This window comes from Strix aluco, chromosome 3, assembly GCF_031877795.1.
Source record: "Strix aluco isolate bStrAlu1 chromosome 3, bStrAlu1.hap1, whole genome shotgun sequence".
Lineage (NCBI taxonomy): Eukaryota > Metazoa > Chordata > Aves > Strigiformes > Strigidae > Strix > Strix aluco.
This window is the reverse complement of record NC_133933.1, coordinates 109,710,359-109,734,460: the sequence shown is the minus strand read 5'-3', so window position 1 is coordinate 109,734,460 and position 24,102 is coordinate 109,710,359. Positions and strand designations below refer to the sequence as shown.

At 38.9% G+C, this 24,102-nt stretch overlaps 1 protein-coding gene across 8 annotated transcripts in view; it reads left to right on the top strand.

Moving 5' to 3' along the window:
* ARHGEF10 (Rho guanine nucleotide exchange factor 10) overlaps positions 1-16,149 on the top strand; it is a 116,850-nt gene extending 100,701 nt beyond the window's left edge. For all 8 annotated transcript variants that reach the window (XM_074819943.1, XM_074819942.1, XM_074819940.1 and 5 more), the window contains 3 exons: positions 3,198-3,372; positions 10,040-10,162; positions 12,171-16,149. In XM_074819943.1, coding sequence (XP_074676044.1) covers positions 3,198-3,372; positions 10,040-10,162; positions 12,171-12,685 — 813 coding nt within the window. In that variant the 3' untranslated portion in view covers positions 12,686-16,149. The remainder of the gene's footprint in view (positions 1-3,197; positions 3,373-10,039; positions 10,163-12,170) is intronic.
* The last annotated feature ends 7,953 nt before the right edge of the window (positions 16,150-24,102 follow it).

Sequence of the window (24,102 nt, the reverse complement as noted above, 5' to 3'; positions counted from 1 at the left end):
TGCCTCAAGCTCCTTGGCAAGGGACATGTGAAAACCTCTTCAACTGCAGTTATATATTAATTACATACTCCGATATTCCTTCTTTGAAGAAGAAATTAGTCCCTAGTCTTGACCTTTTCTGACTGTTGTATTGCTGTTGGATATAGACCTTGATTCCCATAGTGGTCTCTGTGCCTGTAGACCCTTATACTCTGCAACGGTGGTATGTGTTTGTTTAAAAACAAAGTCACCAGTTGAATGGCATTCAATCCTGGTTGTTTTGTCTTGTTTTTAATACTTGGCTAACTACATACCAGTTATTTTGAAATGTTCAGCTGAATAAACAAAACAAACGAAAATCCCTATACAGGAGTGTATTTTGCCTGAGTACTGTAACTTCTTTCAAGTAGTAAAAGTAATTTGTTTTACCTTGTGGACAATGGTACCCATTATACATTTCTCATGAAGCTTGAGAAATCGCAGTTCAGTTCTTGGTGCAGCTGTTTGGGGCAAGCGAGCACCCCCTCAAAAGAAAGACTCCAGCTATGCCCCGCGCTGCTGAAACAATAGTGAGTTATGTTGGGCTACACTGCTGGGCAGGCGGGCTGCAGCATCCCAAATGTCTTCTGCAGCTCTTGTGTTGCTATAGAGTTTGAACGAGAGAGCCTGAGGGGGAGAGAAGCTGGGCTTTGAATAGAGAGGAATGTAGATATGGAAGGAAAAAGTAAAATGAAGTTCAATTTTATTTATTTTTTTTAACAAAGGGAGAAAGACATTTTTGTCCTTTTGTATCTGTATTTCTTGTTATGAGAAGAAAAAAAAAACTGAAGAAAAGGGCCAGCTATTGGTTTTCAGATAGATATGTAATTGAACCAGATGTCAAAGCTATCCTCTATATGAAAACTTATGCATTTGTAAAAGAATGTACAGGTTTGGGGTATGTTCCTGCTCTATGTTAGAAGACCCTTTGAATGAGAAGAATAGTTCTTTTTTTACATGCTTCTTGTGGCATTGACAGTATTACAGTTTTACTTTAAATGTGTCTACGTGTTTCAGCAGACAGCTGTACGAATGGCAGGACAGACTAAGTGGGAGTATAATGAGTTGGCTGGTAAAAATGGAATGTGACAAAAATGCATATGCAAGTTGTTTACAGTGGCACCAGCAGAATTGTCAGCTGTGGTCAGACCACTCCAGAGAAAATTAATTTCTTACAATCTGCTTCATTTTTCTTCTAATGTCAAACAGTGCAAGTTCCTGATCGGGTCCACTTCAGCGGTCTTGGTTCTGTACCTGAGAAGTTTTCAGAAGTCAGGTGGTCATCAGTGTAGGGATATATGAGTCTGTAAACAGAAGTTACTATTTTTAAATCCTTTTCGCAGTGAAACATGCATGATGACAATATCAGGAAATTTAGTCATAAGAGTTGTTTCTGGCTTTGAAAGATGTTGTACATGGATGAATTCTTCTATTGAATAAATCTTATGATTTTCAAATTGTGTATATCATTTGGTAAAGAATGAATGGAGGTTACTTGAGGAAAGCAATGAATATAAATGTGCCTGCCAGAGGTGCTTACCTTGCATTCTGCAGTGTTGTTATTCAAAGAGTCAAAAGGTAATACAGTAACACTCAAAATGTGAACCACTGCCTAATAGCTGAAGAGAAATTTCTCTGTTCATTTATTAAAAATGGAACATTTGAAGAATAGTGTTAACAAATGAAAAGAAAAAAAATAATTTGCCTTATTTCTCCACAGTCAGTTTCTCAGTGGAAAATACTAATTTATAGAATAATAAAGTATGAAAAGAAAATTAAGTGCCTACTAAGTATAATATCAAAAGTTACACTTTGTGAAAGCTTAAACTTCTATTCTTTATCTCAGATCTTAACCTGTTTCTTGAATTTAGATGGTAAAATTGAACAATATATCTATGACCATAATATATTAAAAATATAACTGTCTTAGGCTAAGAGCTTATCCTGAGAAACATGTAATTTTGATTTTGATGCAAAATGACCAAAATGTAACTCTTAATTGTAATGCATGGAAAATTTAAGTGTACATTTACAAGGAGGAAGGGGGGACTTTTGCATTTTTTTCTGTAAATATAATTAAGAGTATACAATATGTAGTGTGAATATTAGAGCAGATATTTACTTCTATATCCCTCAGAGAGAGACTTGTATCCAAGGAACAGTTTGTCATTTATTTAGCCAAGGAAGTTTTATGTTTATCAGAATAGCTCTCTCTACTTGATAATAGCTGGCACAACATTAAAAGGCTGTGTTTAGCTTCAGAGACAGGTTACTTACAAGACAAACCTTGAAAAAAAAATCCCTACTTCTTCTTAATGATTAAAGAACTTTACTACAGCTTTATCCTGCATGTTAACAGGGGCATGTAGAGAGGGTTCGGCCTTCATGGAGCCTTGCAGAAGTTGTAACTGTGAAGGCGTTAAGGAAAAAGGTCTATCCTCAAAGTCTTTTATTACTTATCTTCAGAAGGAGGATTTTGGCCTTTCTAATAAGAAGCATCAATATTTTGAAGGACAGGAAAACAAAATAGCTAATCCTTGAGAAGTTCAGAAGTGTCTGAGTCAAAAAGCAAGCCACAGTATCAAGGCTCACATTGTTATGTAAGTAGTTGAGCAAATAATTGTGTATTTATATTCATAAACACTCTACTTTCTAAAGATTGCTTTTTCCTTGATTCTATTATCCTTGTTCTGAAAAGACCCCCTAACAGAACAGAAGAAAAATATTTTTTTATTGTTTAAAGAGGAGTTCTGCTGTAGATAAGTAACATATCACTTCCAGGAACTTCATCTGTGGTAGTTTTCCCAAAGGAGTATCAGTAAAGAAATACAAAATCCTTTGAAGTCTGAGCTGTGGTGGGCTTGCCAGCCCCAACCATGCAATATTTTTAATAAATATATTATCTAAGTTACTGTGAAGTTACTTTCATTAGGTAGAACTTTGGCTCAAGAGCTGAGAATCCTTCCATACTAATGATGAAGTATTTTCAAAAAAAAGTAACAAGAAAATTAACACATCATATGCAGCAGTCAGAACATATCCTGAGCAAAGCAGAGGAAGGCAGCTTTGCCCTTGACACAGCAGACAAAGATACAGTGCCTACACTGAAGAGCTGATACGGCAGGTTGAAGGATGTTGTTCAGCTGCATGTCCCCACAGAGTCCTTGTTTTTCTTACAGAACCATTTTGAAGCCCATCAAGAGGAAGGGATGGTAATCTCTCACATGGCTGTTGCTGGAGTGGGAATCTGGATTGCCTTCACATCTGGGTCTACACTTCGCCTGTTCCACACTGAGACACTGAAACACCTCCAGGATATTAACATTGCCACACCTGTTCACAATATGTTGCCAGGTAGCTGAATCATATTGTATGGTAACATTTTTGTTTTGTCTTTATCAGTGTTGTTCTCCAGAGTGTTGTAGATTAGGCCAGAATCAGAAGGTCCATCTTGGACTTTGAGTTTGATAACTGTTTTGTGACTATTTGCTTTATTATATCACAGTCTGTTGCCTGCCTGGATGAACAATGTGTGCAGTGAGCTGGTTGAGTAGCAGGTCTCCTCCTTAGAAGTTAAAATGTAGTTATATAGATAAGCAAGTGGATTCTTCTGTTTAATATTTTTTCTTTTTTTTTTTTTTTTTTTTTTGTGACAGTGAAGCAGTAGGACAATGCAGTCTCCCATGAAAATGTGTTTGCTTTGCAAAGTTTAGTATTTGCTTCTGGAGCTTAGTATCAAAGTACATGATGGAGTCAATTTGCCTAGGATCCGGACCAAAAAACCACTTGCTTAATTTTAGTTACATCAGTAGTCCCAGTGAACTCAGCTGAACCACTCATATGCTGCCATTTCGGAGTTCAGTGTTTTGCTGATTGGAGCTTTAATTTCTTGAATTGAAAGGTTAGTCTTGTAAGTAAAGATGGAACCAGTGGTTGTTAGAATAAACTTTAGCAGATCTTGAAGTGCTTTAAGACAGAGGCTGTTCAATCATCCTCAAATCATCAGTGTCACAGACAGTTGCACTGTCCTGTATCAGGTTTGCAAGTGAGTGGCTAGGACCTAGGCATCAGCAAGCACATCAGGTGGAAACTGTGGCAGTGCTATGAGAAGAGGCGGACAGAAAAGTGGTACTGGCATGGCTGAGCACGAGGTGTTCGTGAGGAGACAACCGTTCTTTCTGTCTCTCTCGTGAGCTTCTGCAGTTTTTATGGGCAATGTGTGCCCCAGCTTTATTGCTTCATTTCTACCAGAAGCCAGTTCTTCCTGCACTGAGATGATGTTTATATTCTTACAAGAGTTAGCTATAAATCTTGCATCAAAAATGTTTCACTTCTTCAGTCTCTGTCGTCTTATCGTGTTTTCTTTCAGATGAGATTAGCTTTGCAATGAAGCTCTATTTTAAATTGTGTTCATTTATATCATGTTCTAGACAGGGTGTTTTTTACATGTGGTGTTTGACTGTAGCTCCAACGCTGGACAGCAGCAAATCACCTGCCTTTAAATAGGTCATTTGATTGAATTCATCACAGTTACGCAAAGAACTCAAGATCACTTGTAAAAAGATGATTAACTTTTAAGATGTTCTGCTGTTTATAGTGGGGGGGGGAAAAAGGGAAGTAGGGCCTCCTTTATACATATTTTCTGCATATAAAAATCTTCAAAAATCTAGCTGTAGTGTTCATTGCCATGGTAATAAAATTGCTGATGTAACATACCATCTTTTCTTGTAAAAGAGTTTTTAGCTAATTATATCTCCTTGGTGTCATTCTTACCCACTTTAGTTCCTTTTTTTATCTCAGTGTCTTCACAAAAAACACGCTAGTGAATGGAAATGGAAATTTATTTCAGGAGCAGAACATTATTACAGCAAATGTTCCAAGGGAAAATCCATTCTAAAAATGAAATGAATTTCAATTATTTAGCAGCAGCTCTTGGGCCTGTTTATATGATCCCAATAATGCTGCAACAACAAAGGCTAAAAGACAGAGGAGTAGGAGGTTTACATAATAAAGTAGCAGTAAGGACCTTTTGGAACTAAAAGCAGCTGAAGCATAAATCAAGCTCTGTGTAGTATATACTGAGATTAAGAAAGAAAAAAATAAAGTGAAACAGAAGAAGAGTGAAATAGCTGTGTATTTGGAAAATATCCATTTGCCTTTACTGAGGATTTTTAGGACTTTTAGTTTTAAAGGAAACAGCTCTATTAGTTTTCTGAAATCCAGCAGGAGTTCCTTAATATGCAAAAATAACAGATAAGTAAAAATTCAACTGGTATTGAAACGAGAGAGAAGAAATTGGTGTCAAAATGTTGCTAAGAGTCTTAAGAAGAGAGATTAAAAAGGCAAGATCTTGATATAACTTCAAAGAAGCTAGACTTCTTTTCCCAAAATTTTAGTAGGAACAACAATATGTAATAGGCTACCTGGAGATGTCATCTGTGTCTTCGTTTAAAGCAATGTAAATGAGGGGAATGTCACTCCATGAAGTTAATGAAAATATTTTGTTGTTATACTGTAGAAGTAAAAGAAAAATGTACTGTCATGGTCAGGAATGATTACTGTGAGTTACAGTGCTGTGTTTAAAGGATAGCTGTAGTAACTAATTAAGACAGAGGAGTAGGAGGTTCTCATAACCTTCATAACCAGTTCTCATAGCATTAGATTTTCACAATTTTGTTCTTAGGAGAAGACGACTTTATCACTGTCTGATGTCCTTGTAAAGGATGTGCCTCATTTGCTTTGAGGAAGACATGCAAGCACAACACACAGGACAGAATCAGAGAGGAACGAAGTGTAAGGGAAATGGCACAGGAGATGATTGTTCTTACGATTCGGCAAAGTTTAGTGATGTAAAAAAGCAGACTGTGTCTGGCAGAATATTTTATCTGCTGGATGTAACTTTTTAAATCTATGGCAGTCGACTTATGAGAATGGAGCTGGGAGGGCTCTTGCTTTCTGGTGTTATGAGAACTTTGTGTGTAGGAATGCAGGACTGGAAATTAAATCAGGGTCATGGAGGCAACCATGGGATAGACATTCAGTCCAGAGTGGCCCTCAGTACCTTTACTTCACTCCTCATCAGAACTAATTCTTATTAACGTATAACAAGCTTGTGTTCTATAATAAAACACCAAAAAAGCACAAATGCCATGTGAGAAAGGAAGAGAATGGTTGAGAGGAAGAGCATCATCATTGTTATAGGTCCAGGTAACTGTTTAATTTCACTATCTATAAAATCACAGTACAGCTGGATTACTTAGAAGTGACCCAAGCACAGCTCTGTTAGCCGAGCAGAAGGCATACTGAGCAGCAGAAAAAAAAAAAAGCTAGTAACATTTGAAGACAAATGTAAACAATTCACTAGTGCAATGTACTTCATTTGTACAGAAAGTTTATGCTTAGTATTTGTGATCTGTAGTTGAAATCTCAATGAAGACAGCTTTTCTCCAGCCTTTTTCTCAGCTCACACACACAAAAAATCATACTGTACATGAATAGACAGTCCACTTGCTTTTTCATAGTCACATTCAATGTTTAATTATTTAAGAATATCCTTAAACATGTTTTTCCTTTCAGCTCTAAAAGAGTTTGTCCTTTTAAAGAGATTACTGTGACCTTGATACATGTAATTTCATTGCTTATATGGACCGTGACAGTTATCTGTTTAACAAAGGGATGATTTCTGCTTAAGTTGCTGTATTCTGTTTATATCCATATATCCTGTAATGTCATGTGTGTTTCCCGAAAACAGACGAGAAAAGCAAAGTAAAAAAAAAAAAAAAAAAAAAAAAAATCACTTCCTCTCTGTGCAAAACAAACTATAATTTGAGGCTTACAGCTTTCTTTTGTATCCACCCCACCAGGTGTCAAACCATAAAATGCAGTTTTTTAATGATTTTACTGCTGGGAAATGATAAACAGGTTGGGGGAAACTTTAGGTCAGCCCAATAGATCTGTCCAGTGGGCTTGTTTTTATGTAGTAAGGGCAGCATGGTCATGTAAGAGGGTATGCACTGGTATGCCCTTGCACCTACCTGGGGTTGACTTCAGAAAATCTATGTGGGAACATGTGAGGATTTACCCAGGTCTGGTGGTCGTTGTAACTGAGACCTGAGAAAGGTGAATATGGTGCAGAACATAGGCAATAAAGCCATTTGTCCATCGATAAGCTTAATTGCTGTCTTCAGTTCTTCATAAAGTCAAGGTCTTGGTCAGATAATTTTACAGGTTTTAACAGTTCTGTATGAATTAGGACAGTGTGACTTAGAAGTTGTCATTTAAAGATAAGAGTGATTGGTTTTGACATTTATGTTTATAATTTTCCCTTCTTGTTCATTTCTGTGCTTACTGCGTAACCCATTCTAGAAAATTGGTTTTACTTTTTTTTTTCTCTGAATTTGAAATATATCACAATAAAAAGTTACAAAATAACAAATAAAAGTATGATTTCAAACCTTGGCTAGCAGATAATATTTTAAATTAGTGTTTTAATTGTTTTGTTTTTTTAAATCTATATATAACTTTTTTTAGTTATTATATGCTATTGCAAAGTATATTTTCAGATGCAAATGCTTCCTGCTTTTCCAAGACTTCAAAGCAAGAGGTTGTCCTTTTGGTCTCACTATAGATGGCTCATGCTTAAGGTTGTTGCTCATTCTAAGTTGTTGGCTGATAATTTGCTGTTTTCACCTATGGAAACAGTAATGCATATTACCAGTTTTCCCTGGTAAAAATTACTGGTTAGAAGTTGCTTCAGGGTTGGAGTATGAAATCATCCATGTTATTTTACATTTGAAATGCTTAAAAAAATCATTAAAGATCTATTGTCTAAAAATGTGTCTTGCTTCTGCAAGGGGTTTGAGAGGCAAAAGTACAATTGGAGTTTTTGATAATTTTAAAAGTTTAAAAATTGTACTTAAGTATTTCTGTATGCAAAACCAGTTTTAAGTGAAATGGAGTAAGGTTAAACTAACCGGCAGTTACCTTGCACTTGCTGTGGCACTGGCTGTGGGAGAGGATTCGCATGTCATACATAACTCGAATGAGCCTGAGCCCTAAATCACAAAATTCAAGTTTTGAAAACTAATACACGGAGGTGTTTGGACATCACCATTTGAACTTCTTTTGTGCTGAAGGAGTGCCTTTGTGTGCTTTGTTTTGGAAACTAAATTAATCCCATTAATGTCTCAAAAACCCAAACCAAAAAAACAATGCACCAAAACAAAGCCAACCAAACAAAAAAGCACCATCAAAAGAGCAAACTCCAAGCTTCAAAAGGCTTCTAATTTATCTATAGGCATAGACCCTCCATGCTTATCTAGCAGAAGAGGAATGATGCAATCCTACCAGCATAAACACCTATAGTTTATGGAAAACAACTGGTGTCTCTGAAGGGTCTGCATGAGTAGATGGAGCCTCTTCACCTTACTCATGCTTGTTACCCCTGCTGAGGGTGACCTAATCATCATGCCTTTAGGGTATTCTAGAATGTGCTTTTGGGTAGACAGAGTTGGGACTCCAGCTCTGGCCCTACATGTGCATTGTACCACACAGCATTGCTGGGTTAATACTTTGGTTTTGTAAAGTTCTGTAAGGAAAGACCTGAACTGTGGTCCGCCTCCTGCTTTCCAGTTGAGTGCTTTGGGCTACAGCCAAGCTGCTCCTTCACTGCTTTATCACTGGCTCTGTGATTCATATATTCGTGGATGTAAATTGGCTCAGCTTCAACAGATGAGGTGGAAAATGCATTCATTTGTGATGTACCATAATTAAGGTCCTTTTCCAAAGTGTGGAACACAGGGGTTCATCCAGATTATATCAGATGGGGAATCCAAATTCCCTACTTACTGATGAAGTGATTAACAACTTGAGAGCTGTGATGAAGATGGGAATGACTGCTCTCTTGCATGTAAAGTTAATCATAAATCCAGGAACATGTAGGTTTTGGACCCAGAGGATTCCAGCAAGGTTTAAATGCTCCTCCACGTAAACTTGAGCCATGACAAAAGTTTGGGCAAGCCTTAGTTTCCATTTCTGAAACTTGTCAATGCCATCTGAAACTGCATCATTTTCATCTGAATCAAACCTATTTAGTAAGCATTGCAACCAAAACCGACTTTGTTTTCATTAGAAAAATAAAAATCCCATAAATAATATGTTGTAGAAAATCATAGATTAATTTTGATTGGAAATTACTCTGGAGGTCATCTTGTCCATCTTTCCTGAAGCAGGCCTGATTAAATCTGGTTGTTCAAGGACTTGTCCACCCAAATTTGTAATATCTTTGGATTCCACAACCTCTCTGAGCAACCTCTTGCAGCGTTTGACCACCCTTACAATGAAGAAGCTTTTCCCAACTTCCAATCCAAATTTCCCATGTTCCAGATTTGATCCATTGTGTCTCATCCTATCGCTGTGCACATCTGAAGAGAGTCTGACTCTGTCTTCTCTGCACCCTCGAGGGTGGGTGAAGACAGCACTTCTTTTAACCTCTCTTTGTACGCTATCTGATTATCTTGGTCACCTTCCATTGGACTTGTTCCAGTATGCCAATGCCATTCTTGTACGGGGGGACCCAAACTCAGACAGCGGGACACAGCACTTCTGATACAGTTTCACAGAGTAAAAACTAGGAGAAAATGTAGTCATGAACAGGTTTGAGGCTTGAGTATAGTGTGTTATAGCAATGTATTATTGAGTATTGTGAAGTGAAATGCCTTTCAGTTTTAATATTGAGAATATGCAAACATAGTCTATTTGTAAAAGCATATTTGTAAAGATAATCTATGTCTACTTTTAGATACTGTTGTTTAGAGATTTAGGACAGAAGGTTTCAGGAGTTCAATAGTATTTAAATTGTCATGTATGTACAGTTTAATACCACAATCCAGCAAAATATTTGCCTTTGCGATGAATGCTTTGCTGAATGAGATGGTACAGCTGATTGTGTTTGCCTGAAGTTACTTTGATCTAGGCAAAGATCATCACTTGTAAGTAACAAAGCACTTCCTAAACTTTGCAGGGCAGCAGCGTGTTTCTGTGACCAGCCTCCTGGTGTGCCATGGTTTATTGCTGGTTGGAACAAACCTGGGTATAATAGTAGCATTACCAGTGCCACGCTTGCAGGGAATTCCCAAAGTAACTGGTGAGTGAAATTTTTCAAACAGATCGAGTACAATGGTTTTATACTTAAGATTTCATTTCTCTTCTGTCAGTAGCTTAAGTGAACCTGTCAAACTATCTGTATTGTTTAGATATATATCAGAGCTTTGTGATGAAATTATATTTGTTGTTCTTCCTGAGCTTTACAGTATATCCAGATACTTGTCTAGTTTTGCCTCAGTGGTTTGAGTTGGGACAACTGTTTTTCTTTAGGGCATAGGAATAGGATAGGCATTAATCCTGTTGAAGTACAGTCAAATATATGGGGATGAGAAAAGAATGCAAACAATCTTTCTTCCAGATTTAGGGAAAATAGATGCATTAGGTTTAGAGACATAGATACCTAAAATCTAATATGTTGTCTGACTAGTTATTCAGTAAATTGGTTTTGTGCCCTTTCTCTCCAAATGGGAGACTTGGAATGCTCAAGAGTATATATTTCATTTTTTTGATAATGATCAAGATTTTTGCATTTTGGGAGAAATGTATTTATTGAGTTACTTTCATACTACCCCATTTGAAGTACAAATGCGTGAATGCTGCTGTATCACTTTGCAAATGTTTAAGCTACTAGCAGAAACAAGATTTTAAAAATGTGGTTAATAGGGACTTTGCCATGCTATGTTTTGGGTTCAGAATTCTGCTCGAGCTTCTGCACAGTGGAGGGAAGCTGGCAGATTTTATGAGGCAAGCTGTTTGCAACTTCCTTCAGGGGGGAAAAAAAAGCTTATGTAATGGCAAAATGAAAATGAAATCCTCTGTGTTCAGCAAAATACACAGCAATAATCCAGTATGACACAGGGTATATGCTTCTTAAAAAAGTGGAACCTGTGATAGGTGAAAATAAATGCAATGCAAAAAAAATCCATAGTAGCAGAATCAAAAAAACTCTCACGTTATGCTTCCATTTTCTGTTTTGATTTTTGTGGTTTATGTCATCTGTATGTTCTTGCATTTATTTTGGGTCAAGATTTGTCAGATTTCACAGATCTATCAACATTACATTTAGAGATTTATTTTTATAGTCTTTAATCCCCTATTTGGAGTTTGAACTGAAAAATTGTGACTTCTTCCAGTTGTGCTTCCAATAATGATAATTCATCTTTATATCATTGCACTTTCTGTAAAAGCAGAATATGTTTTATTATAACCTGGAATGCATTAGGGAGCTAGGGGATGGACAGAGTGATTTGTAGGGTTGCAGGTTTTTCCCCTTGATAGCCTAGCTCTTTTCCATATTGTAGCTGATTTTGCAGAATCCTACTCTTTTTTTTTTTTTCCCCTTGTTTTTTTGCTGTAAAAGCCTCATATACTGATATTGCTATAGCTTCTGAAATTGGCTGTATTCAATTTGTTTTTCATAATTTCTAATGATTTGCACAGTGTAAATCTTCCTTGTACCGCCAACATCCCAGTATTTAAATACTTTTAAAAAAAAAAGAAAAAAGTAATAATTGTTCAGTCATTTCCTTATGAATCTGCCGTGCTAACTATACAACCATTCAGAAGGATGAGTTTTAGTTCCTGCTCTATAGTGTGGAGGGGTCTGTTACAATAAAACAGATGTTCTTATGCTGTTTTGGAGAGGTACAGAGGTACAATAGGATTAGTTGAAAACCACATATTTCGTTTGTGGATTACTGGAGAAAACTCACAGTGTTTACATTTGTGTCAATGCCAACAAAAAGAAGTTAGCAGCATTTCTGTACTCATGCTGTTGTGAGAACAGAGCACAAAAGTAAGTCAACTAAAATTCAGAACGCCATGTTTCAGCTGATTTATTAGTACAGTCCTAAGACACTTGTGGTACAATAGATATTTTTTTTTGGCACATTTTTTCTGTAAATTGTGTACACACAAGGTGAAAGACAGACTGGATGCATGTAATAGGGTTTTAAGAGTTATGCTTTTCTGAGCAAATTTCATGAACTAATTATGGTAGAACACTGGTAAAATAGAGTTCTTTAATTGTCTTTTCCTTTCGGCTCCAGGAAGAGGAATGGTGTCATATCATGCACACAATGGCCCAGTCAAGTTTCTTGTAATGGCTACATCTATAAACAAGAAGAACAGAAACAAATTGAGGAACAGCCTGCCTCCTGGCTCAGAACCGAAAGACGATGACCAAAAGAATATTCAGCACAGTGAAAGACCAGGCTCTTCGCTTGGTAACACCCATGAGGCTGCAGTTTGGCTGGGGGGTTCAGTAGGATCCATTGCACAAAAAAGTGACTTGTCGTCATCTTCTGGTTCCCTTACTTTGTCTCACGGATCAAGTTCCCTAGAACACAGGCCAGAGGACAGCAACATTTATGAGCTTTTGACGGATCAAAATATCTCATTTAAAAGTAAAAGACAGAGATCCAGAAAAATGAAAGCAAGTTCAGTATTAGTCATTTCTGGTGGCCAAGGACACAGAAGAGTGAACAAGAAGACCAAACAGCAGCGGCAAGATGAACTAGTGTCTTCAGTGATGGTCTGGCAAATCCCACTATTAAATATCTAACTGAACTACATCCAAGATACTTTCTGCTATTAAAAAAGTCTGATATCCTTTTACAGCAAATGCCAGCTTAGGACCCAAATGGATAGACTGTATACACCTGGGAGCAATTTCAGTAGGCTTTGATCACAGGATTAAGGGTTGCACGACAGTCTTCACATACTAAGAACATTCTGCAGTGTCAGGGTGTTGAAAAATGTTTAGCCCTTGATGCTGTCTTTGATACTTAGAACAAAAAGGATCTTTTAGACACTTTTAAATGGTTTTAAAATCTCTACTTTATTTATATTCACATTTATAAATACCATAATTATGTTCTATAGCACTTAGGGAAGGCAAGAAACACATGCCGTGTCTCATGCTGGTTTTTGCTTATGTAAATCAGCTGTTGTTTCTTTTTCCAAAGTGACATATTGCATGGACTGTAGATTTTAACAAATTAGCAAATATTTTAAAACAATAAATAGTCTAATGTAAGCTAATATTAATTTGGTAATTACTACAATAGTTTGTAACATCATTCTACAAGCCAGAGTTTGGTCTGGGTAAAAGCAGTTATATTAATTGATGGGTATTTGTTTATTTCAACATAGAAAATAGATTTTATTATTATTTCTAATGCTCAGTATTATTAAAAATGTTGCAGTAAAGAAAGCTCATTAATTTTCTTGGTAGGTGCAATGTGTCTGTGACTCGCCTTCATTATACAGAGAAAGCTGGAAAGACGCTATGGCTTAGGGCAAATAGAAAATACAGATACAGAACAGCTGTGCATGGTAGTGCTGCTGACACATTCTGCCCCTGGCAACTCATTATCAAAGCTAGACATGGACTATGCCATTTTTAGGGAGGCACATCCAGTAAATTACTAACGAAATTATTAATTAAATCATTAATTGGGAAGAAATATACTAATATTGGAATATCTATAGGGAATGCAGGTAATCACTGTGGGTATAGGTCCTACATAAGTTGATTTGTGCTATGTCCTTAGGCAAACACCTATCAAATAATGTCACAGCATAACAGCAACAGCAGAGATATGGTCATATCTGAGTGGCGGTCACCTCTTTTCACCCAGAGTTTCAACAAAGCATGATCATGTAAATGGGTATTGTGAAAATAGCATGCACAGCTTCATTCACTCATTTGGGCAAGCCGTTGCTTTGGTAGTGTTAGAGGGTTGAATTCTAAATAGAGACCTAATCATTGTTTCTTAATGAATTGATGTATTTCCAGAGGAAACATTGAATTTGGGATTCCTACTGAAATTGCTTTTTTGCACTAGCCTCTGAACATGTGAAATACAGGACAAAGCCTTCAGCTCAGAAAGATGTTGCCAAAAATGGTGATGAGACACATCCTTCAGTCATAATGTGTTTAATACAGATAACATGTTGAATGGAATCACTGAGAACATCCTTTTCCTTCGTCAGTAAATTGAAAAATACAGAGAAATTAGGATGATTAAGTTTCAGTTGAATATGTTAAGAACCTCTACTACTGTCCATCAGTGCAGTAAAATGAAAATTAAATATATCTGAAGCAGAACGTCTGTCAGATGTATGCATTGACTTAGATTCAAGTAAAACTTTTGGCTACTTTGGTACCATTACTATCCCAGTAATGTGGTGATTTGCTCTGAAATTATTTCTGCTACTTCTAATATGAACTCCTTTATTCTACCATGTTTTGTTTCAATCTGCCTAGGTTAAATCAACATGAACCGTAACTACAGTGTTTCCCAGCATATGACATTTCAAGGGAAACAGTACTAGAGACTGAATTATTTTGTTCGATACAAGATGCAGGTTGTTGGGTTTTTTTTTTCAAAATAGTAGAGTTTTTTAAAAAATGTTGCTGAAATTTATTTTCTTTATTTTGCAGCAGATTTGTGTATCTCTTAAATTCTCAGTCTGTCTGCTCTGAAAAGCAAACCTGTATCAAGGTGACCCCAAAAACGGTGAGTGGGCTGACTTACCAAGCTTGACGGAGCACCAGAGTAATGTCAGGTCTTCCTTGCCACCTGACACCAAGAATGCGGGACAGAGGGAATGCCAGTGCAGCAGTCTTTGCCTGCTGGGTGGCACCAAAATAGGCATTTCAGAAATCAGATATGCACCCTGATTTCTTTTCAGAGGTTTTGCCCACATTCTACATCCTGATCAGAATAGGATTCTTGAGCCCTAATAGCATGGACTTCAGCGAGTCACAAAGGACACTTGTTACAGACGGGATTGTAGGCGTAGGGTCTTCATTACTGTTTTGTGCTTTTATTCTGTGTCTTTCACTGTGTATCTTGCAACTGTAGTTGGGTGTTGTCAGTGTTGGCATGGGCTTAGTGTTGGCATGAGTCCTAATTTAAAAAAAAAAAAAAAAGCAGAGTGCCTCTAAGCCAGGAAGCTGGCAACATTTTCCCAAACTTTTCCTCTTCTCCCTGGCCTACTGCCTAGGCTTGCCTGGCTTGAGGGATCAAGGCCAGTTGCATCTTCTACACTCTTCCATAGCTATGGCCCTGGGAGCTGCTCTTTGCCCACTGTGTGGAAGTACTACATTGTACAGTTTAATGTATGTATATTGAAAAACAAGTTAAAGATTCTTCTGTGTATAAAGCATATATAATCTAGTATCCATTTGCTACACTGCAGTAAAAAGACCACAGGTTTTATTCTGCATGCTCCTTGGGTGTGGGATTCCATGTACATGCCTTTGGGACTGGAGGATCATGTCCACTCTATCATGGATCTTTATCACTAGCACAGTAAGCAGAGTCCACCAGACATTCAACTGGAAATCCATGCATGGCGTTATTACAGGGTCTGCTAGCAGTAATGCATGAGAATTTTAAAGTGAAATTCATCCTGTCTTCCAGCTGAAATGTAATTCTCTTCATTTTTTTCAATAAAACAGTAGAAACAAAGTACAGATCTGCTCTTCTGAAAGTACACTGGAGTTTTGCCAGTGACTTCAGTAAGAACAGAAGTGGGTCCCTCATTTACATTGTACTGTTTTGAAAATACGTATTTATCTTACTAAGCTGTAAAGCAGAAGAGAAGCTGTATGTCTGTCTTTAAAAATACACATTGTCATGAACTAGATGTTTAGTAACTAACTGAGCACAAGGTGCAATGTTTGTTTTCTGATATGCAGCTAACTGATATTACCTTACTATGAAAACAGGCAGGAACCAAAGTTTCTCTTACAGCTGGCAAATAGTCTTTATAGCTGTTGTGGACTGTGCTGCTAGGTAGGTTGGATTTTGCTTTCTGATACAGCTTTTCTAGATTAATAGAAGTTATGGAAAATATTAGGAAAAGAAAGGAGCAAGTGTAACCACTATGCTTTATTCTATATATGTTTTCTAACACATAGTAGTGTCTTTTATAACATGAGCCATAAAACTTGTGTATTTATGTTCAAAGTATAAACTGAGAAAAATGTTTAATAAAAAATGTGTTAAAAATTAACGTCAGAAGTACATTTCTTGTGTTGTCATTTTAACTATAAGGTTAGAATTTGTGGCATGCACTAATGAATAACATATATTAATGGACTCATGAAAGGGAAGGTAGGATATATGACTAGGACCACTAAGTTGTATATTTTTTTAGTTTTATAGTTTCTAAAATTTAAACACCAGCAAATGCAATTTCTGAAAATGATGCAGTCTCTTATAATAATTTTGATCCCCGTATCAATGGACCCAGATAGTGTCTAAGCAGTTAAATTTCTACTATGCTGTCTACATGGAATATACATTAGCACTTGGGCAGCATGCGTGATGTGTAAAAATGAGAAGCATTAATATTCAAAATGAGTATTGCAGAGCAAAAGCATTAACAGAGGCAATTAATTTTCAGTTGCTAACTGGCAATTCATTTTAATTAATCTGGATAATAAAGGATATATACAGAATCCCATGATCGTGTTTAAATACTGAGACTTGTATTCATTAGACTCAGCAATAGCCTTTTTGTGTGTACCTGCACTAATACAAATAAACAAGAAGAGTTACTGAGAACTGTTTGGTTGCTAGTAAAGACTGCCTTTTTGCTGCTGTTTTCATATCACATCTCTTTATGATTCTGGAAAACATCAAGCTGCATGAGTGCAGGATACTGTACATTTGCACACCTGAAGACAGATTCTGTCCCAGTGGGAATTTACAACTCATTATTTATGGGTAGGAGGCTGAGGGCCAAAAATTGCTTGCTGCCTTTTTGAGAGAGGACTGAATATTTGGAAGGGTTTCCTGAACTGTGGTTCAGTGCTTAAACTTCACTGTTCCTCTCTCTTCTGTCCTATTTAACTTTCTTACCATGTACAGACAAATTAGTTTTTGTAAAATGCATCTGGGGGTGAGAAGAATTGTGGTTTGAAAGGTGCAACTATAAGGGACAGTTCTGTAAGGGTTAATCCGTATTACAATGAGTGATATCATGGAGTTGATACAGTATTTTTAGTTTGCTTTACATATCTTCATAGTAATAATACTTCACATAATAATAGTCCTGTTAAGAAGGCAGATTAATATCAGCTGTAGCTAGGAAGAAACTGAGTTGGTGTTTTACAGACATGCTGAGTCTGTAAAAGCACACAGATTCATGCCATTGCTGCTTTCTAAGCCCATGATTAGCCCTTTAAACTGCCTCCTCCTTGCAGGCATCCTGTACATGTGGCTGTTGAAACTGTCTGCTAGTGAACTGGCCAGCACTAGGGCAACATCCCGAGTGATCAGAGTAGTCAGTTCTCTGGGACTGTGCCTGGCCTGGGCTGCTCCCATCAGACAGCACTGACAAGGCCACTTAGCTGGGATATTTTGGGGACTGATTAATACATGGATGTAAACTGTGTGGTGCCAGTTGCACAATAGGCTCTCTACCTCTGGTTTCTTGATACTGATGTAGCCTAATGTATCCATACAACCTACTTATATGGGATGGTTCCTTAGTATTCTGTAACTTGAAACCAGCCTCCTACAGTCAGGAGATAGAAATATGTACTAGCATAGGCTTGACACCTACCAGTGGTTGGTACAAGGAATCTCATAGTTACTTTGTGATGGTTCATCAGCTGCTTGCACCATGCCACAGCTCGAACTTCTGGTTTACTTCCTTCACCTTCCTGATTTAGGGGTTTTATAGCTGTATGTAGAATCTACATTCCATTTCCTCACAAATACAGCATGCACACTGCTAGATCTATCTGCTACTTGATTTGAGAAATCTACCTCAAGATTTTTCAGAATTAGTTGGTTTGCTGCTGCCTTGTACTTGTGCTTACTTGATCATAGCATTTTCCTTAAAGGCATGCCCAGCTACCAAACTGCCAGAAACACTCCTCGCCTCCTAAAACAAAGAATCAAAATAGCAACACAGAAACAGCTTCAGATGAAAGGATCTGAAAATTTCCTAGGCAAATGAAGATTTAGTATGTGACTCCATTTGAAATGCAACAATGTTGACATATGACCAAAAGCACTTCAAGTGCTTTGGCCAAGCTCCATAAACCACATTATAAAGGCAGTTAGTCTTTCACAGCACGACCTTCAGAGGTGTTCAAAGGGAATTTTTTTTTCCTCCAGCAAAACAGGCTTTGACAGCAGAACTGCAAGTTCTCCTGTTGTGCATATTGTTACACTCCAGGGATAATCACAGTTATTATTGTGTGTCCCAACCTGGAAGATGAGCCAGAACACCTAGGATTAAAATGACACACCTTGGGGGGAGATGAAATCATTGTAAGAATTGACTGGAAATCCAATTTAAGAAGTATTTTGACACCATAAGATTCAGGTGAGCCTCCAGCAGAGTCTTCTGAAGCACTGAAGTACCTGATTTCCACTGAAATCTGGGTATTTATATGCCCAAATGCAGATAATGAGAAAGGTTTTAAATTCAAGAAACCAGATACAGCTTAGCTACAGAGTTACAGAATTTTCATTTTTGCCTTCTATTATTCCACATTGGAGAGAAATTCTATGGGTTTCACCTTGAGCATCAGGGTCACCTTGAATGTTGGCACAAAAAATGTATTAACTCACACCTTCCAAAGCAAATTGTAAAGGTTGTTTCCTGTGGGCTTTTCTGGTTTGTTCTTTCTGTGTGCATTTCAGGTGGCAGAAGATGCCTGTCAGACTACACCAAATGCTTTTTTAATATTCTCTTTCTAAATTTTTTTTTTTTTTTTTTCTGGAGAGTTGTGTAGCACAGACTGCGTGCATTAATGAGGAGGATTACCCCTAGTTCAGCCAAGATTTGTAAATGCAACAACTCTTCTGCAATGTTGCTCAGAGCGGTGTGTGAAGCTCTTAATCCCAATCACAAGCAACTGACACCATCAATTAACTTAAGCTGCATCTACACTACTGAACTCAAGAGCACTTTAAATGTTACTAACACACATCCTGAGGCTGTATCAGGTGGGATCCATGTGCCAGTCCCTTCCCTGCACAAACCCTACTGTCCAGGCAAGCAAAGCTGGTTGTAGCCTACACCTATACATGATGACATTTCATTGATATACTAATATTTTGGGATAAATGTACCAATCACAAGGTATTTTATTCACAAGCCATAGTCATAGATGCGTGTTTATGAGACAGGTGCTGGGACAATCCATGGCTAATTATGGCTGGGAAGAAATGTTGACTGGATAATCTCGGAGCACTCTAAAGAGCAAGGGTAGGCTTTCATTCTCTCTTTCAAATTATTTGGGTTTTTATTATCCTTTTAGTGAATTAGGAGATGATGTACACATTTTCGCAATTGTTCATCTAAGTAAATGCCATGTGTTCCCCATCTTTTAACCTTATCAAATGCTTCCAACTTCATTAAAAGCTGTTCTACCTGTTCAGAGCATTGTTTCAGGTGGTAAAAGACTGCACTAATACAGTCTCTTTTATCATGCTGTTTTTATTTTTTCTTAAATTAAAACCAATATTGATCTGTCTGCAGTGCATAGAAGTATGCAACCCAACACTGAGCAAATCTTTATGATGTGTTTTTCCTTATGACTACTACCACTCTATCTGCTACAAGCTGATAACCCTCCTGATGCAACCAGCCTTTTTCTTTCAATTCTACAATTTGGGTGCATTAGAGGGATGTCTGAAAACTAAAACACAAAGGCAGATCAGCTTGGGTCAGCATCAGACACATACAACGTATCCTGTGTAACATGCCTACAGCATGAATGGTTTTTATATTGCAAATATACAAAATGTATTTTAGGCATCTTTGGCTGCTCAGCAGAAATACAGTAAGCATTTTATCTGTGCCAGCAATAGCATCAAACCAATCCTTGAGGCCATTGTGTTATAATACCAAGAAGCATTTCACACAGGAGTGTTCAGCTGTCAAACACAGGCTGAGAGCAAAAGGAGTCAGGTTTTCTTTTCTGTTTTGTTTTGGTTTTACATTTTGGCTTCTGGCCATGAAGCAGATCTCTGGGTACTGCAGGGACCACTGACATCAGCTACTGCTACTATGTGTCTGATACTGCAGTATGCACAGGAGGAATCCTACCGAGTTTCACCCATGCCAGATCCAGAATTTTGATGCTGCAGCGTTTATTTTTCCAAGACATCCTTGTCCAGTCTAAAACACAAAAGAATAGCCTACCAACAGCTTTGCATCTGCACAGACACTGCTAGCAAGTCTAGACCGTGTAGACATACCAATCCTACCTAGCATGCTAGACATGTGCCCACAATGTAAAACACTCAGCCAGTGAAGGCTGCAAAGCCCACCTAATTAGCTGGGGAAATAATTGAGCTCCGTGCTGCCATCAGTACACTACCTGCAGGATTCTACCTTGCTTACTTGTAAAAGCTAGCCTGAGTACACCTGTGTGAGCTACACTCTGAGCCCGTTATCCAGAGAGGTTTAAAGCCTCTTGGTCCATAGGATATAGATTATTTCATCTGGGTGAAATAACAATTTTGTTAAATGATTCCTAACCTCCTTAAATGAGAAATTCTGTAGCTTCACTGGCCAAGAATCAACCCCCCTGAGACTGAGCTGATTCATTTTTGATGTGATCTGCTGGCTAATTTTACTGAGGAACAGTGCATTTGCTCTAGCTACCAGGGTAACCCAGTCCTGCACGACAGCGTGAGAGCTGGGAATCGCAGCAATGCAGCTGCTACTGCAGCTGCTACTGCAGCCAGTGGGAGAAAGAAAAGAAATGCACTACCTCTCCCAGGAAGAGCAGGGCCCTGATAAGCTCTGAGTGGAGAATGTACGGCTCTCTGAATCAGGACACCATTTCGTGACCCTATCATGAGAACAGTATTCAGCTCTAGTGCCCATTTCTGTACTACAGACACCACAGTCTGATGTAGTCTAGGAAGAAGAAATTGAAAATCTTTTGTTTGGCCTGATGTGGATTAAACAGACAGAAGGGTGTATAAGATGAAGAAACCTTCCTGTTTCTTCATCTGGATTTTTTTTACCAGAGGAACATCTGATACAATTCTTTTGTTCCAAACTGTATTCCCTTTTTACTATTGAGCACTGCTGCTGGTGTATGAGAGACAGAGAGGATGGGCTGTATGTCCAGAAGGAAGTCTGCTGTATGTGACCCGGCAGGAACTAGCTAAGGTTTCTGGGACAGAGCAGAGCAAACACTTCCCTCCCTACCTCTACTCACCTCACTGTGCTCACCACTCTACTGTTGTTGCTTCAGACTAATTGCCCCTTGCAGAACACAGGTATCTCAGCAAGTCCTGATGGCCAGCAGCAGCAGTTAGAAGCAATCAGTCCCTCTAAATATGTCACGTTGGCTGGGCTACAGAAATGCATGACAGGCACCAAATTATGTATCATGTAAGCTGTGTGATACCTGATTTCTGTAGGACAGGGCCTTTTCTACACTGGGACAATGATGCATGTAATTTAGATGTTTATAAAGAAATTGTCTACAGCTGTACCAGTCTGACTTTACAGCTAATGGAAACAAGGAATACCAAAGGATGATTCACCTCATCCTAAGATAAGATGTCTAAGATAGGTGAAAAAAATTGCCCTCCAGACATGGTATTCTTGTACAGTAATTATAAATGGAGCCTCAGGGAACTCAAGTTAAGTAGGGAAATCAAACAACAAGAACTGAGATGATTTCTACAATGGGTGTCCCAGTTTTTAGCATCATCTCCAGTTCTACTGGAAACTGAAAGGTTAGTCGATGAGCAGCCTTATTCTCCATGGGAAGTTTCCCAGCCTATGCTCTACAGAGAAGCAGTATTTTGTAGAAGTTGTGCTAAGAGGAGCAGCTCTCCTCTATATCTGTTTTCACTTAAAGGTTTGATGATGACAAAGGTGCATGGGGAACTGGAAACTTAGAAAATTGGAATTTGGAGGAAGGACAGTAGACTGAGGCTCACAAAGTCAGGAAATCCCTGCCCAAAACTAAACTTTCAAAAGCAGAACTGAGTTCATTTTTTCCCAGTCTGCTTCTGGCAATGAGGGTGGAGGATAAAGTCTGCAACAGCCAAGTGCTACCTGACTTCTCAGGCTAGGAACTCCGTGGAACTTGGATTTTGTATAGGTCTTTTGCTGGGTCCAGCCACAGAGGCAAGTATGGCTCATAAATACACAATATGCTGATTCCTACCCACCACTGATTTTCAATTGTCTCCAGAAACTTTAGCTCAGACACCTCTGTGTACACACAGACTGGAATGTGATGTGGCACTTAAACCTGAAGAGGAGCTAAGCAAATCCAGTAGTGCTTAAAATTGTCATATATTCAGAAAGCATGAGTCAGAATGATCTCAAATTATCTTCTCAGACACGATACTGCTGCCACAGCCACATAATTCTCATCAGTGTGAAGAGAAGTCAGGCACCTCAAGGGGAGACGATCCTCCAGAGAGGAATAGAACAACGGGGATTTTAAAAGTGGAAATAATTTCCCAGACTCGTATCAGTTGTCTAATTTCAGTGCCATCTTAAAATATATAGTATTTAAAGTAACATGAAACAGCAGAAAGATTAGTTCCTGATGTCAGGAGAGAAGAGTTATTCCTGGCAGGGTTTAATGGATCTGCTGTATCACACGGAAACTTCTTCCAGCTAGCTAGGAATAAAACCACACACAGAAACTATGAGTCCAATTGTGTAATGGACGTGAATGGGAAATTCACAATTATGCTAAAAACACATGTTGTGGTTACCAATTATTCCAAGACCCCTGTGACACCCCTGTATGACTATTACTTATTTATCTTATGGCACTAAGAAACCCGATGGCCTCTCTCAGTAGGCATGAGACATGACCTCAGCTTAAAAACCAGCCCTCTGGATAAGCGCTGCACTTAAGTAAGCGCACAACATGAGCAGAGCCAAGGGTTTCAAGTGGTTACACTTAGCCCAGCACTGCATGCAAGCACTTTTGTGTATTAAGGGCTAACTCAACACATAAAGAGTAAAGCAAAACCAAAGTCAACAAGTAGTAGCAGTGAGACAAAATGAATGAAAGACACCCAACCACGCTTAACCGTCACCTCCAAGAAGCTGGAAGAACATATAGCTGCAATGGTTATGCTGCCAGCACAGAAGAAATTAATTGTCTAGTTAATTTGAGAGGAGACGGCAGTAGCTTTGCGAGTCTGCCCAGAAGTGTCTCCCAGGGCCAGGAGCCACTTACTGGGTGGCTGCAGGAGAACCAGTCTGACGGGACCCTGGAGTCAGTGGAAAGAGGGGAAAAGGGAAAAGCTGCAAATGAATAGTGTTTTGAGACTGCAGTATCATAGGAAAACTATATGTTGCAACCGCAATATGATATATCCAGGCACCAGCAATGGTTTGGAAAGGCTGGGATAGCACAGTGCCAGTGTCTGCTTCCTTGGTAGAAGTCAGACTGCAGTTTGTGGTGGGACTTGAAGTAGGTAAGCACCACCGACTGCATCAGGAGCAGACCCAGGGCACAGTTAACATAACATGAGGCTTTTTTTCAAGAAACTGGGAAACAGGTCTAATTCTGGGAATCCTGATGAGAGTCTCAGCTTTGAAGACCAGGCCAAAATGGGTCCCAGACCCAAACTGCAGCCAGACTAAACCACCTGGCGTCCATCTCGTTGTTCCTCCGTCGGCAGAAACCCGAATAACCCTGAGGCTCCGGCTGGAAACCCTCCCCGTCGCTTCCCGCGGCGGGCACGGCCGGTGCCGGACAGTGCCGAGGCGGAGGCCGGGCTGTCCCCGAGGGGCCGTGGTCAGTCAGGGCTCCAGCCTGGAAGCTCCAGGCCGCCGCGCTGGGGCCGGGGCTGCTTGCAGCAAACCCCTGCCTCACGCAGGGCTGCGGCGCCGCCGCCCCAGTTGCCTCAGGGACGCTTCCCCCGCCCCGCCCGGAGGTGAGGACCCGCCGTTTCCCCGCCCGGCGCCGCCGGGAGGGACTTTCTCCTCAGCGCGGGCAGGTGG